Raw genomic sequence first — 12,554 nt, forward strand, 5'->3', positions numbered from 1 at the left:
TCAAGAAGCAAAAAAGCTTAATGTGGGACCTTCGCAAATACATCATTATGTATTTGTATTGTATTATGTATCTTTTAGGGTGTGTTCATAAACTTACTCCGAGAGTAGAGTATGAGTATGGTCATGTTCAGAGAGCATACTCTGAGGAACTAAAAGTACGTTTGTGAACGCTTCGGGTAATCAGAGCTTACTAAGAGCTTGCTCTGAGTAAGTTTGTGAACGCAACCTTAGAGTTCAATGTTTGAACCAGAGATATATCTCTGGTTTGAACAAGACAAAACTGACAACTGTCAGTGAAAGGTGTCAACTGACACCTTTCAACCATGGACCTATAATACCTATATGGAGGGTACCCTCCATAGTACAAAGGAAAGCATAAACCAGCTTGGTGAATCTTTCGACGTCGCACTCAAACGATTCTATGCCGTTGAGAAAAAACTTTCAAAAAATCCTGAATTGAAGGAACAATATGTCTCATTCATGAATGAATACGAGAACCTCGGACACATGACCAAAATAAATACGTCGAATGACTCAATTCGAAATACAATCTTCTATTTACCTCATCATGGGGTAATGAAAACATCCAGCACGACGACAAAACTTCGTGTTGTATTTGACGGTTCATCAAAAACTTCAAGTGGCATCTCCTTGAACGATGTTTTAAAAGTGGGTCCCACGATACAGAACGATTTGTTTACAATAGTTATTAGGTTTCGAACTTACAAGTACGTGGTGACAGCTGATATAGAGAAAATGTATCGAATGGTAAAAATACGACCCGATCAGCGGGATCTACAACGAATATTATGGCGTTCAGACCAATCTCAAGAACTTTGTCATTATAAACTAAACACCAAAGATTATAGAGTAGAAAGATAGGAAACGCCCTCATATCGCTAGTACTAAAAACCGACTACATTTTGGCCAGTGAAAACACATTTGACAATGAGATGGCGCTGAAAACGTATTATCAATACAGAAAAACTGTTTAATAACAGTTTTCTCTTTTATAATTGAGGGGCGCGAAATTCGAATTCTATTCCTTGTATTCAATTTCAATATTGACGTTGTTGAGACCAGAAAACAAACATCCTGAGCGACCAAACAAAAGGATGGTTTTGTTTTGTGACCAGGATGTTAGTTTTCATCTGAACATTGTTTGGAATCGATTGGTATCAATGAAATACGCTGTTGGATGTGATAAATTTCTATTTGCAATCTATAAAAAATTTACAAAAATTTGAAATTATGGACAACGAATACATTCATTCATTCATTCATTCATTCATTGCTGTATCCCGTTACCGGGAATAAATCTAGCTTTGACTAGGAGACAAGAGTACATGGTTATCTGCTATAGTTACGTGAAAGGTGTTTTTCTGTGAAAAAGTTTCGAATTAATAAACTGAGTTGAATTTTTACAATTTATATCAGAAATTGATATGAACCAATTTAGGTCAGAGGATACATATTTCCGTTACTTACATATTATTTACAAAATTTTCAGAACCACAATTGAAAAAAACCTTACAGAGGTATACAAGCCTTGTATTCAAGTCCGTGAGTATAATTTCTTCATGCTTTTTCATGATTTCTTCATAGTATGGTCACGATACAATATACAAATCGATTGACGAATGAACACTCACAGAAGGTTTCATAAAACTTTGACTTTCCAAACAACAATTTGACAGTCACCCGATTCCCAAATCGAAATCCATAAAATTTTGCATTTCTGAATATATTGAAGGCAATATTGAGAATCTTTGAATGGAAGGTAAGGTTAATTGGTGTAAAAGTCATAATTTCCCCTAAATGAGCCCTTCATGTAAGGGATGCTTCCTGCATATAACAATTCACGTGGATAAACAGTTCTCAATCGACTTGCAGTATGTTCATTGCACAAGGTGTAGTCAGTAGTGTTTGCAGGCCTTTACGCCCTGAAAATTTTATCCACTTCGTAGCACTGAAAACAAAAATCAATGAATGACCGAGTCACATGTTACCAGTTAATACTTACATTCCCATTTTCCTTAGTAAAATTCGTTTTATTTGATCCACAGTTCTTCACCATACAATAATTTTCGAACGATATTCTGAGGTTTCGCCAAGAAATTAGACAAAAATTTCAATAATCAGCAACTAGAACGGGCTCGGAAAACAAAAGGCGATACGAGGTTGTCTATGGATACGAGAATCAAAACATTCAAAACCGGTTTGATCAAAATGGCCATTTGACTCTGACATCTCGCAAAATTTCATATGTCCCTCGAATTAAAATTTTAACCAGTCTTAAAAACACATTTGAAACACAGATGGCGCTCACATCACTCTAGTCGCTTCGTTTCCTATCTTTCTACTCTATAATCTTTGCTAAACACAGTTACTTATGGAACTGCCAGCGCTGCATTTCTTGCTATTAGAGCTTTATTCCAAGTTGCTAAGGAAAATGAAACAAAATTTCCTAAAGCTAGTCAAGTTATCAAGTCCAGTTTTTATGTGGATGACTTACTAACCGGCTTCGATTCCATCGAAGATGGAAAGAAAGTTCTGTCAGAACTAGTGCATATCTTAAGTTCCGCTGGGTTCAATCTAAGAAAATTTGTCTCAAACAATTCCGAAATGTTAGAACACATCACTCAAGTTAAATCTGAATCAACGCAAACCTTTATTAACAATGATGAAACAACTAAAACGCTAGGTTTGATATGGAACTCAGCAGATGATATTTTCAAATACACTGTATCCTATAATCAATCATCTAATGTCACAAAACGGACAATACTGTCAGTGGTGGCTCAAATTTTTGACCCTTTAGGTCTTATAGGACCTTGTACAATCAAAGCCAAAATTATCATTCAGAAGCTTTGGCAACTAGGTTTTCATTGGGACGAAAGTCTCCCAGTCAATTTACATTCTGCATGGATTGAGTTCTCTAGTCAAATACTTTATTTACACTCAATAAACGTTGCCAGACACATAATCTGTTCAGATCCTATTTCCATTGAATTACACTGTTTCGGAGATGCTTCGGAAAAAGCTTACGGAACTTGTTGTTATCTTCGATCAGTTGATCAATTCAATCAAATTCATGTTCATTTAGTTTGCGCAAAATCTCGCGTCGCACCTCTTAAAATGATAACGTTACCTAAACTCGAACTGTGCGCGGCTCTCTTGAGTATTCAGCTCTCTCAAAAGGTTCTACAAGCCATGTCTGATAAAATTGATAACACTTATTATTGGAGTGATTCCAGTATTGCATTAGCTTGGATAAATACTGAATCACATCAACTCAAAACGTTTGTAGCGAATCGAGTAACTGAAATACAGCAGTTTTCAAACAAAAATCAGTGGGGTCACGTTCCCTCAGAATCAAATCCAGCAGATATTATATCACGAGGCATTAATCCAAAGGAATTAATGGAATGCAAATTATGGTGGAACGGTCCTGTTTGGTTATCCCGAGAAAAATCTTTCTGGCCCAAAACCGATATTTTGCCCCAATCGGAAATTCCTGAAATCAAAAAAACTGATCTTACTCTAATCATAATGACAGACTCTCAAGATATCAGTATCATTGATCGGTTTTCTTCACTCACAAAACTCCACAGAGTTATAGCCTTCTGCCAACGGTTTATAAATAACTCAAAAATCTCAATTCCTGAAAATCGTTTTGCAGGTAAACTATCAAAATCTGAAATCGATAATTCTCTTAATACGATATGTAAACTTGTTCAAAGGAACGCATTTCCTTCAGAGTTTGTATCTCTAGAAAAATACAAACAGATATCCCCAAATAGTAAAATTGTATCTTTGAATCCATTCATGGACAAAAATGGTTTGATCAGAGTGGGAGGAAGACTCAAACATTCCAACCTCACTTACAACCAAAAGCATCCAATTCTATTACCTCATCATTGCAATTACACTAAATTGGTAATAAGGCATGAGCATTTGAGGCATCTACATGCAGGTGCTCAAGCTACTCTTGCAGCTGTTAGATCAAAATTTTGGCTAATCAACGGACGTAGCGCAGTTCGAGGAGTTTTACGCAGGTGTGTAACTTGCTTCAGATCAAAACCAATAGAAAGTCGATATCAAATGGGAGATATCCCAAATTCACGTTTAAAACCACAACGCCCATTTGCAACAACAGGCATAGATTTTGCAGGTCCTTTTCACATTAAAGATGGCAGAACGAAAAATAGAAAAATTATCAAATGCTATTTATGCATTTTCGTTTGCTTCGTCACAAAAGCAGCTCATCTCGAACTGTCTGAAGATCTCTCGTCAGAGTCATTTCTTAAATGCCTAACCAGATTTGTGTCAAGAAGGGGTGTTTGCACCGACATTTATAGTGATAATGGAACTAATTTTGTAGGTACTGAACGTGAATTGAAAATTGTTTTATCTAACCTCGAGAACAATAGCCAGTTCAATGACTTTCTCAATTTGAATCGAATAAATTGGCACTTCTCTCCACCACATGCTCCTAATTTCGGAGGTTTGTGGGAAGCATGCGTAAAATCAACAAAATTTCATCTAAAAAGAATTGTTGGTAACTCTCATTTGACTTTTGAGGGTCTATACACTGTAATAACTCAGGTTGAGGCAGTTCTCAACTCCCGACCCTTATCCCCAATGTCTAATGATCCTAATGATCTATCACCTCTAACTCCTGGTCATTTCCTTATTGGCGAACCATTGACCACTTTACCTCAAGATGACGTCAGACATGTGGCAAGCAACCGCTTGTCTCATTTCAAGAATATTCAAAAACAAATGCAACATTTTTGGCAAAGATGGTCACATGAACACTTGAACCATCTCCAAGAAAGAATGAAATGGCGACAATCTACTCCCAATCTGGAAACAGGCATTTTGGTGCTACTCAAAGACGACAACACAGCTCCCTTATGCTGGAAAATGGGCCGTATCATCGATGTGTTTCCCGGCAAAGACGGAATAGTGCGTGTTGTGAATGTGAAAACCGCTAATGGAGTCTTTAAAAGACCAGTGTCGAAGATTTGTGTTCTACCAATAAACTCTTAGAACAATAAGTCAGCTATCATTATATTGTTGAAAGCCAACCCTTTCAAGGGGGGCGGCATGTATTGTTTACATTCAAATCTTAACTCATATGTACCATGCGCATATACAAGAGAGTTGAAGTGTGCACAATACGTTAGCCTGAACGTTAACGTGAGAAATAACGTCAGATATAACGTTTACGTGTTGTGATGAAATTTGAGTTGAAGTGCTGCCTTCATGAAACGTCAGACGTTAAACATAACCTATCAATTTGATTTTGCTTTCGTTTCGCGTGAACTCTCTTTTATCTAATATTGAGCTTCGACAGCTGGAATAACATTTGGAATATTGATGTTCTAATGATTCATATGCCTAATAAAGAGAATTTTCAGCTTGGAAGTATTTTATTATCAATGAAATGTTCAAGTGTTAGAGACATGCAGTGTAGATTCAGCCATTTCCTTATGTACTGAATATAGTCTGATAACAAAGTAATTTAACTCAATCCTTTTGATAACTTTCAAGTCATTGCTGATTTCCTATAATTTTCGTTCATTATGAGAAAATACACAGGAAATGTAAACAATGACAGTTTGAGGTTATCGAGAATTGCATTTAACAATCAAAATTCGGCCATTCGCAAGTCATCGGTGCTACTCGTTTAACGTTCGGTTAACGTACGTCGATGTTTAAGGTATACGTGGGAGACCGCTAGTTTACGTAGGCCGTAAAGCTGACGCTAACGTTAACGTTAAAAACTGACGAATGAGCATGCGTAGATGTCAATTATAACGTTAACGTTTACGTTCATGGCTGCACTTCAACTCTCTACATTCCGTACTGTCCACGAATATAGGGGCCGTATCAGTACCACACAGCGTCATTCTAGAATAAGAAGTCTGTTCACTCACATCAATCATGTAACCAAATCCAACGAATATAGATATAAGGTTATTCAGTGTTTTTATTCAACTCAATTCACAAGTAGATCGAGTGAAAAATATCACAAGATCGAACACGATTCTTGTACCACAGAAGCAGATGATGTTCCTTCCCCAGGATCATTTTCCTTCACGTTCACATTTATAAACGCTTTTAAATTAGAAATGAGGGCAAAATCATCATCTTCACAATTTTTTGCTATAAAGGCCTGATTGGTCAGACCGTTCAAAATTTGCAACTTGAGGCTGCCAATAAATTGTGGTACAGTGGGATTGTCCCCACATCCACAGCCATACCTAATAGCACCAAACAAATTTTCCAATGGGTCCTGATTTAATTGTGTTGGTGCTAATGAAGTGAACCCTTTTTTTTTAAAGTCAGCCAGATCTGCCTTATGGCTTGAAGGGATATCTGCCATCCTATTTGTGAAGGAGGTTTGGTTTCCTTCAAGGAGCCATTTTTAGAAATTCTTTTATACTTCCAGTTCTCCACTTTTTCTATTGCCTGTTGCCAATAGTGCAAATGTGGAGAACCTTCAGTTACACAGCTCCTCTCAGTTTATCTCTGCCCTGGATATTACACACCAAGATAATAAATAATCAATAAGTAATCAATCTGTAATCTTTGGTCATGATATAAGAACACTTATTCTTATATCATGATCTTTGGTCATAAAGTGAGTCAAGTGTGGGTGTGTTCTGTGTCTTTGGTTTAGACGTTGTTCCTTTGTTTAATAAACACAGTATCATTCAAATGCAAGATCAATCTGGGCAAAAGGATTATAAAAGGAAAGGTAAACAACCTCCACCTGTTCCTAATAAAAGGCAAAAATTCGATCAGGACATTAGCTCTCAATTTGCTGAAAAAACATTAAATCAGCAAAATTATGAAGTATGGCTGACGCAGGAAGATGTTGCTAATATTGCAAGGATTTATGGGTGGTACGGAGAAAATAGTAATGTACTGTTTGAAGTGATTGGATCAGTAGGACAATTAGATGTTGAGTTAAAACGACATAAAGAAATACTAAAAGCATCTAGTAAACAATCACTGATATTTATTATCAATTTGAGTAGTAATCATTGGGTAACACTGGTTATTATTAATCAAAATCAGCAATTTTCTGCTTACTACATTAACTCTTTTGGTGATGAAATAACAAGTGATATTTATGATAAATTAAACTCAGCAATGCCAGGAATTCAGATCAGTAATCCCAAATTTAAGCAGCAAGAAGATGGATATAATTGTGGAATATTTGCTTTACAGAATGCGAGAATAATTAATGATGAAATTAAGTCTGGCAAGACTAACTTAGAAATTGAACAGGCATTGAAAGATTATAAACTAACTTCAGATGATTTAAACAATATGAGAAAAGAATTTGCGGAGAAATTACGACAGCAAAAAGCTAAGCTTGATTATGAAGGAAGTACGCTAAATGATAGTAGTGCTAAAAAATCAACGGAAATACAAGAACCTAAAGCAGTGAAGGGGCCAAATAATGAATATTCTAAATCTGGATTGGTGCATACCTTACATGGAGATATTTATCAGCTAAAGTTATTAATGCTGTTTGTGAAAAGAGGATTAGACAGAGGGTATCTTTTTGAATTAGCAACAGAAATGGATGCAGCTAAAAAGTTTGATGATTTGGTTTTTCAATATAAAAAGAATAACGCAGATGGAACGGAAGAAAGGGTAGGGAGATTTTTGCAGGCTAAGCATAAACAAGATGAGGATAAAAAGATCTCTGTTAATGATTTACTTACAGAAACAGAAGGAGACTTTAGTCTACAAAAATACTTTATTTCTTATCGTAAAATCCAACAAAATCAGGAGTTTAAGAATAGTAATTTACAATATAAAGATTTTATTATCTGTACGAATATTGGTTTTAAATTTGGTGATAAAAGAAGCAATCTGACGCTAAGTGAAGATATTTTTGATCACAAGACGGATGAAAATGAAATCTTAAACACTAAGCTTTTTCAATTTAAGGATGAATTCACCGGAAGGGAGGAGATATTTTCAGTATTAAGAAACGCTCCTGATTTAACTAATCTAGCAAAGGGACTTGCTGAATGTGTATTAGATGGTAAGTCTATAAACGATGATATTCCAAAAAAAGATCGAGTAGGTAATCTTTTCAAATCATATCAAAGTGCGTTGATAGACGAAGTTATTGATAAAGAAAGTTACAAACTAAGTGTTGATTTCGTGAAAGGACAGCAACTGTCTTCAAGGGCTGAAAATCTTCGAGCCGCTTTTAAAAAAGTATTTGATGATCGGAGAAAGTCTTTTAATTTAGATGATGAACCTTTTATAACAAATCCAGAAAGGTTTGCTCAGGAAATTGCTAAACTAATAAAAAGTCAACCTAATAAGGTCATTAAAATTGAGAAAAGAAAGCATGATATAAAGAATAATTTTCAAAAGTTAGCTGGTTATGTATTAATAAAAAAAGATAACAAGATCAAGTTCAGCACAGCATTTTTAAAGAATTATGAATTGCCAGGTAATTTAAAACAATTTAGAGAAGAGTTAAGAAGGTTTCCGGAGCTTAACCTTAAACAATGCGAGTTTGAAACTTATAAAGACTTCAAAACTTGTGAGGAAATATATGTAGATAAGGATAATTTTTGGGAAAAAATAAAGGAAAAAGAATTGACGTTGTTTAAGGATTTTGGAAAGCGAGATATCAATCTCCAATCCAAATTTGTAGAAAAATTTAGTTCTTTGCTAAAAGAAAGTGAATCCAAAGGAAATCTAGTTGTAATAATAGAAAGAGCAGACCAAATTATTAGCAAAAATATCGATAAACTAGCCCAACATGTATTGATTGAAAACGAAGACGAGATTCGATTTAGCTCAGAATTTTTGAGCGATACTCAACTACCAGGTAAATTAAATGATTTTAGATCTCAATTAAAAGCTAAACTTGAGGAGCTCAAGTTTGATTTGAACATACTTAAAGAGTATAAATTTTATATCAGCAATTTTCCTAAATTTAACTTGCCAAACGATAGTATCGAAGAAATAGAAGAAAATATAAAAGATTTTTTAAAAAAATTAAGGTTTGCAGTCAATCAGCCAAATGAAGATAAGCTTGGTGAAATGATTAAAGACGAGTTGGGTAAAGAATTTAACACAATTGATATAAAAAATGTTTATGGTAGGTTCTTGGAGAAAATGCTGGATTGGATGAAAGCCAAAAAAGGAAAATTTTTCTCACATGAGGAAGGAAAGACTTTTTTTGAAGGAATAAGGGAAGATATTTTAGGGACAATTTGGTTTAATATGAAAGATCCAGTAACGTTATTCACTGGAAGAAAAAGAGAGTTAAGTGATTTACATAAAGCATTGCAGCGAAACCAAGGTAAAAATAAGGGTACAGTAATATCACAGATGACCTGTATTAGTGGTTTGGGAGGAATAGGTAAAAGTGAATTGGCTAGAAAGTATGCTTATGATCATTGTAATGATTATGATGGCAATGTTATATGGATAAATGCTGAAAATAATGATACTCTTAAAGACTCTTTTCTTAATCTAGCTAGAGATGATAAAGTATGTATTCCTATAATGGATAAAGATAGAAAAGAAAAGGAAATAGAAACTATTGTTAAAGAGATATATGGTTTTTTTGCAAAGAGGAAAAGTTTATTTATTTTTGATAATGCTGAAAAAAATGATGACTTGAATACATTTTTACCACATCGTGATTTACCTCCTAATGCTAACAAGCCTTACCTTTTAATTACTTCTCGTATTAGAGAGTGGGGAAAAGGAATAGAATTGATAGACCTAAAAGAATTAGAGTTAGAAGAAGCAATAGAATTTGTGAAAACAGGGCTAGGTATATCTAAAGAAGATGAGTCGCAAGACCAAGAGATAAAAAATTTAGTAGAAAAACTACAGTGTTTTCCTTTAGCTATACAACAAGCAACAGCATATATTGAAGACCAGAGAGTAACAGGAGAATTTGGAATTAATGATTATTTGAAAGAATATGAAAAAAAGACAAAAGATTTACTTGACTCGAACGAATTTAGAGGAATCGATAATCACTACGCCAGAACAACTTTTACAACTTGGAAAATTACAATTGATAAAATAGCTAGTAATGAACAACATGGAGAATTAGCTTTAAAGATTTTAGATACTATTTCTTACTTTGCACCTGAAAACATTAGTAGAGAAACATTTTTAAGTTTAGCAGAAAGTGAAGAAAAGTTAAGGTTAGCTCCTAGGTTACTTGTGAATTATTCTATGGTAAATGGTGGGCAACAGCAAAGTGTATTAAGTATTCATAGATTAGTGCAAGAAGTAATAAGAATAAATTTAAAGGGTGTGGATAGAGACCAAGAGGTGTTAAGAGAAGCACTAGGACTGTGGAGAGATAATATTAAAGAATGTGATGTAGACCATCCTATGTCTGTTTGGGGTTATGCAAGTAGTAACCATGAATTAGTGAATGAATTTAGCAAACTGCCGCGTAAGATTGTCGAAAAATTATTTGAGGATCGAAAATATAATAAAGCTTTCAAATTTGAGCAAGAGGCGTTGGAATCGTTAAAAATATTAGGAGACGAGCACTTGGAAGTTGCTATAATGAATCGATATTTAGCTAATGCTTATGGCGATAGAGGTAAATATAAGAAAAAAAAGGAGATTCTTGAAGACGAGGTTTTACCTATTCTTAAGGAACATCACTCCGATAAACCTGTTGAAATTGCTAGTACACTGAGAAACTTGGGTGTCGTTTATGGAGAATTAGAAAATTATGAGAAACAAAAGAATTATCTGAAGGAGGCTTGCAGGATTTTTGAGAAAGAACTTGGAAAGAACAATATTGAACTTGCTAAAGCAAAAAGAAACTTGGCTAATGCTTATGGCGATTCAGATGAATATAAGAAAAAAAGGGCGATTCTTGAAGACGAGATTTTACCTATTCTTGAGGAACATCACTCCGATAAACCTGTTGAAATTGCTAAGACACTGAGAAACTTGGGTGTCGTTTATGGAGATTTAGAAGATCATGAGAAACAAAAGAATTATCTGGAGGAGGCTTGCGGGATTTTTGAGGAAAATCTTGCTTATGACGATATTGAACTTGCTAAAGCAAAAAGAAACTTGGCTAATGCTTATGGCAATTTAGATAGATATGAGGAAAAAAAGGCGATTCTTGAAGAAAAAGTTCTTCCTATTTTTAAGAAATTTTATGGCGATGATCACGTTGAAGTTGCTAAAGCAAAAAGAAACTTGGCTAATGCTTATGGCGATTTAGGTAGAAATGAGAAAAAAAGGGCGATTCTTGAAGAAGAAGTTCTTCCTTTTCTTAAGAAAAAGTCTGAATTTGATAATTCGAAGTTTATATCGAAGTTGAAATCGAAGTCGCAAAAAAATCTTAGTAAAGCCTATGAAAAATTAGGATATCCTCTTCATGCAGCTGTTATTTGTGGTAATAAGGATAAAGTAGAAGAAGAACTTAAGAAACATGATGTTAATCGTCAAACAGATGATTTGGTCACACCATTACACCTAGCTGTTCGAGATGGTCATTTAGATATTGTAAAACTACTACTAAAGAAACAAGCAGATCCTGATATTGAAGATAATAATGGAGAAACTCCTTTAGGGCTAGCTAACAAGCAGTTGAATCAAAATACACAAATTTATCAAGAAATTATAGATATTTTTAAGTCAAAATCTATTAATCAATAACAAGAGAATCCTCCTGTAAATCGAGGAAGTAAAGTTTTATCCGAATGTAATAAATAGGAATATTGACGTATTGGGTGAGGAAATTCCCTCTCGGGCTCTCAGCGTCTAAGATAATTGAAAATAAAGGTTTTAATGGCGAGCGTATGAATTATATTTTTCCACTGGGAAGATGAGTGTTGAGGAAGTAGAGAATTCGTTTCGAAGTTTTGGACGGAATAATTTTTTTTATTTGTGGTAATAAAAATCGGTTGATCGTTGACGACGGAAAAGTGCGGGAAGTGCGGTTGAGTGTGAAGAATTCGACGTCCTGTTCACCAGCAGCCCCATAAGGCGAACGACGGTCGCAGAAAAAGGTAGAAAGTTCCAATTTTTGTTTGTCCAGAGTCCTAAAAGCTCCTCTAAAATTCATTTGATTTTTGATCATATTTTTATTGTTGTTGTGCGCTTGAGAAAATAGAATTTTATTCCAAGATTTTGTTGACGAAACATTAATGTTTATTGCTTTGCGCTCTTTGAATTTTTTTTAAAGAATTGAAGATTTTAGTTGGTCCTCATCGACCAAGGACGTGTTTGTAGACAAGTACTAATTAATTTTATTCCAATAGAGTATTTGTTAATTTTCATATGAGTTTCCTTTAAACTTTCTCCCTAGAAAAATTATAGAAATATCCATCAAAGACCTGTCCTTCGCGCGACGGGCCGAATCCTTTAAGAGGACCTTCAATTTTGTGTGTGTTTAACATCTAAAAAATAATCACCCCTTGTTCAGTGGAAAGCCGCTCTTCCATTGACTCCAGATAAGGGGTGCTTTATTTCACTGGTGACAGCGGTGGGATGATGTTAGTTGATTT

General features: G+C 34.7%; 2 protein-coding genes across 3 annotated transcripts; both read left to right on the top strand.

The window, feature by feature from the left end:
* The first annotated feature begins 373 nt into the window (after positions 1-373).
* LOC123308514 lies at positions 374-5,155 on the top strand. Its single transcript, XM_044891208.1, has 2 exons — positions 374-857; positions 2,385-5,155. The coding sequence occupies exons 1-2, from the start codon at positions 481-483 to the stop codon at positions 5,053-5,055; spliced, it is 3,048 nt and encodes a 1,015-aa protein (XP_044747143.1). The 5' UTR covers positions 374-480; the 3' UTR covers positions 5,056-5,155.
* A 1,552-nt stretch (positions 5,156-6,707) lies between these two features.
* Positions 6,708-12,324, top strand: LOC123308511. Of its 2 annotated transcripts, none has more exons than XM_044891204.1 (2): positions 6,708-11,772; positions 12,161-12,324. In XM_044891204.1, the coding sequence occupies exon 1, from the start codon at positions 6,730-6,732 to the stop codon at positions 11,701-11,703; it is 4,974 nt and encodes a 1,657-aa protein (XP_044747139.1). In that variant the 5' UTR covers positions 6,708-6,729; the 3' UTR covers positions 11,704-11,772; positions 12,161-12,324. The 2 variants fall into 2 exon arrangements, with proteins under 2 accessions (XP_044747139.1, XP_044747138.1); XM_044891203.1 differs by having other exon boundaries at positions 6,708-11,756; positions 12,190-12,324.
* Positions 12,325-12,554: the final 230 nt, after the last annotated feature.

This window comes from Coccinella septempunctata, chromosome 2 (assembly GCF_907165205.1).
Source record: "Coccinella septempunctata chromosome 2, icCocSept1.1, whole genome shotgun sequence".
Lineage (NCBI taxonomy): Eukaryota > Metazoa > Arthropoda > Insecta > Coleoptera > Coccinellidae > Coccinella > Coccinella septempunctata.

Coding starts and splice junctions, on each gene's coding strand:
- LOC123308514 (XM_044891208.1), top strand. CDS start 481: ATGAATGAATACGAGAACCTCGGACACATGACCAAAATAAATACGTCG. Junction 858..2,384: donor TGTCATTATAAACTAAACAC/CAAAGATTATAG, acceptor TTTGCTAAACAC/AGTTACTTATGGAACTGCCA.
- LOC123308511 (XM_044891204.1), top strand. CDS start 6,730: ATGCAAGATCAATCTGGGCAAAAGGATTATAAAAGGAAAGGTAAACAA.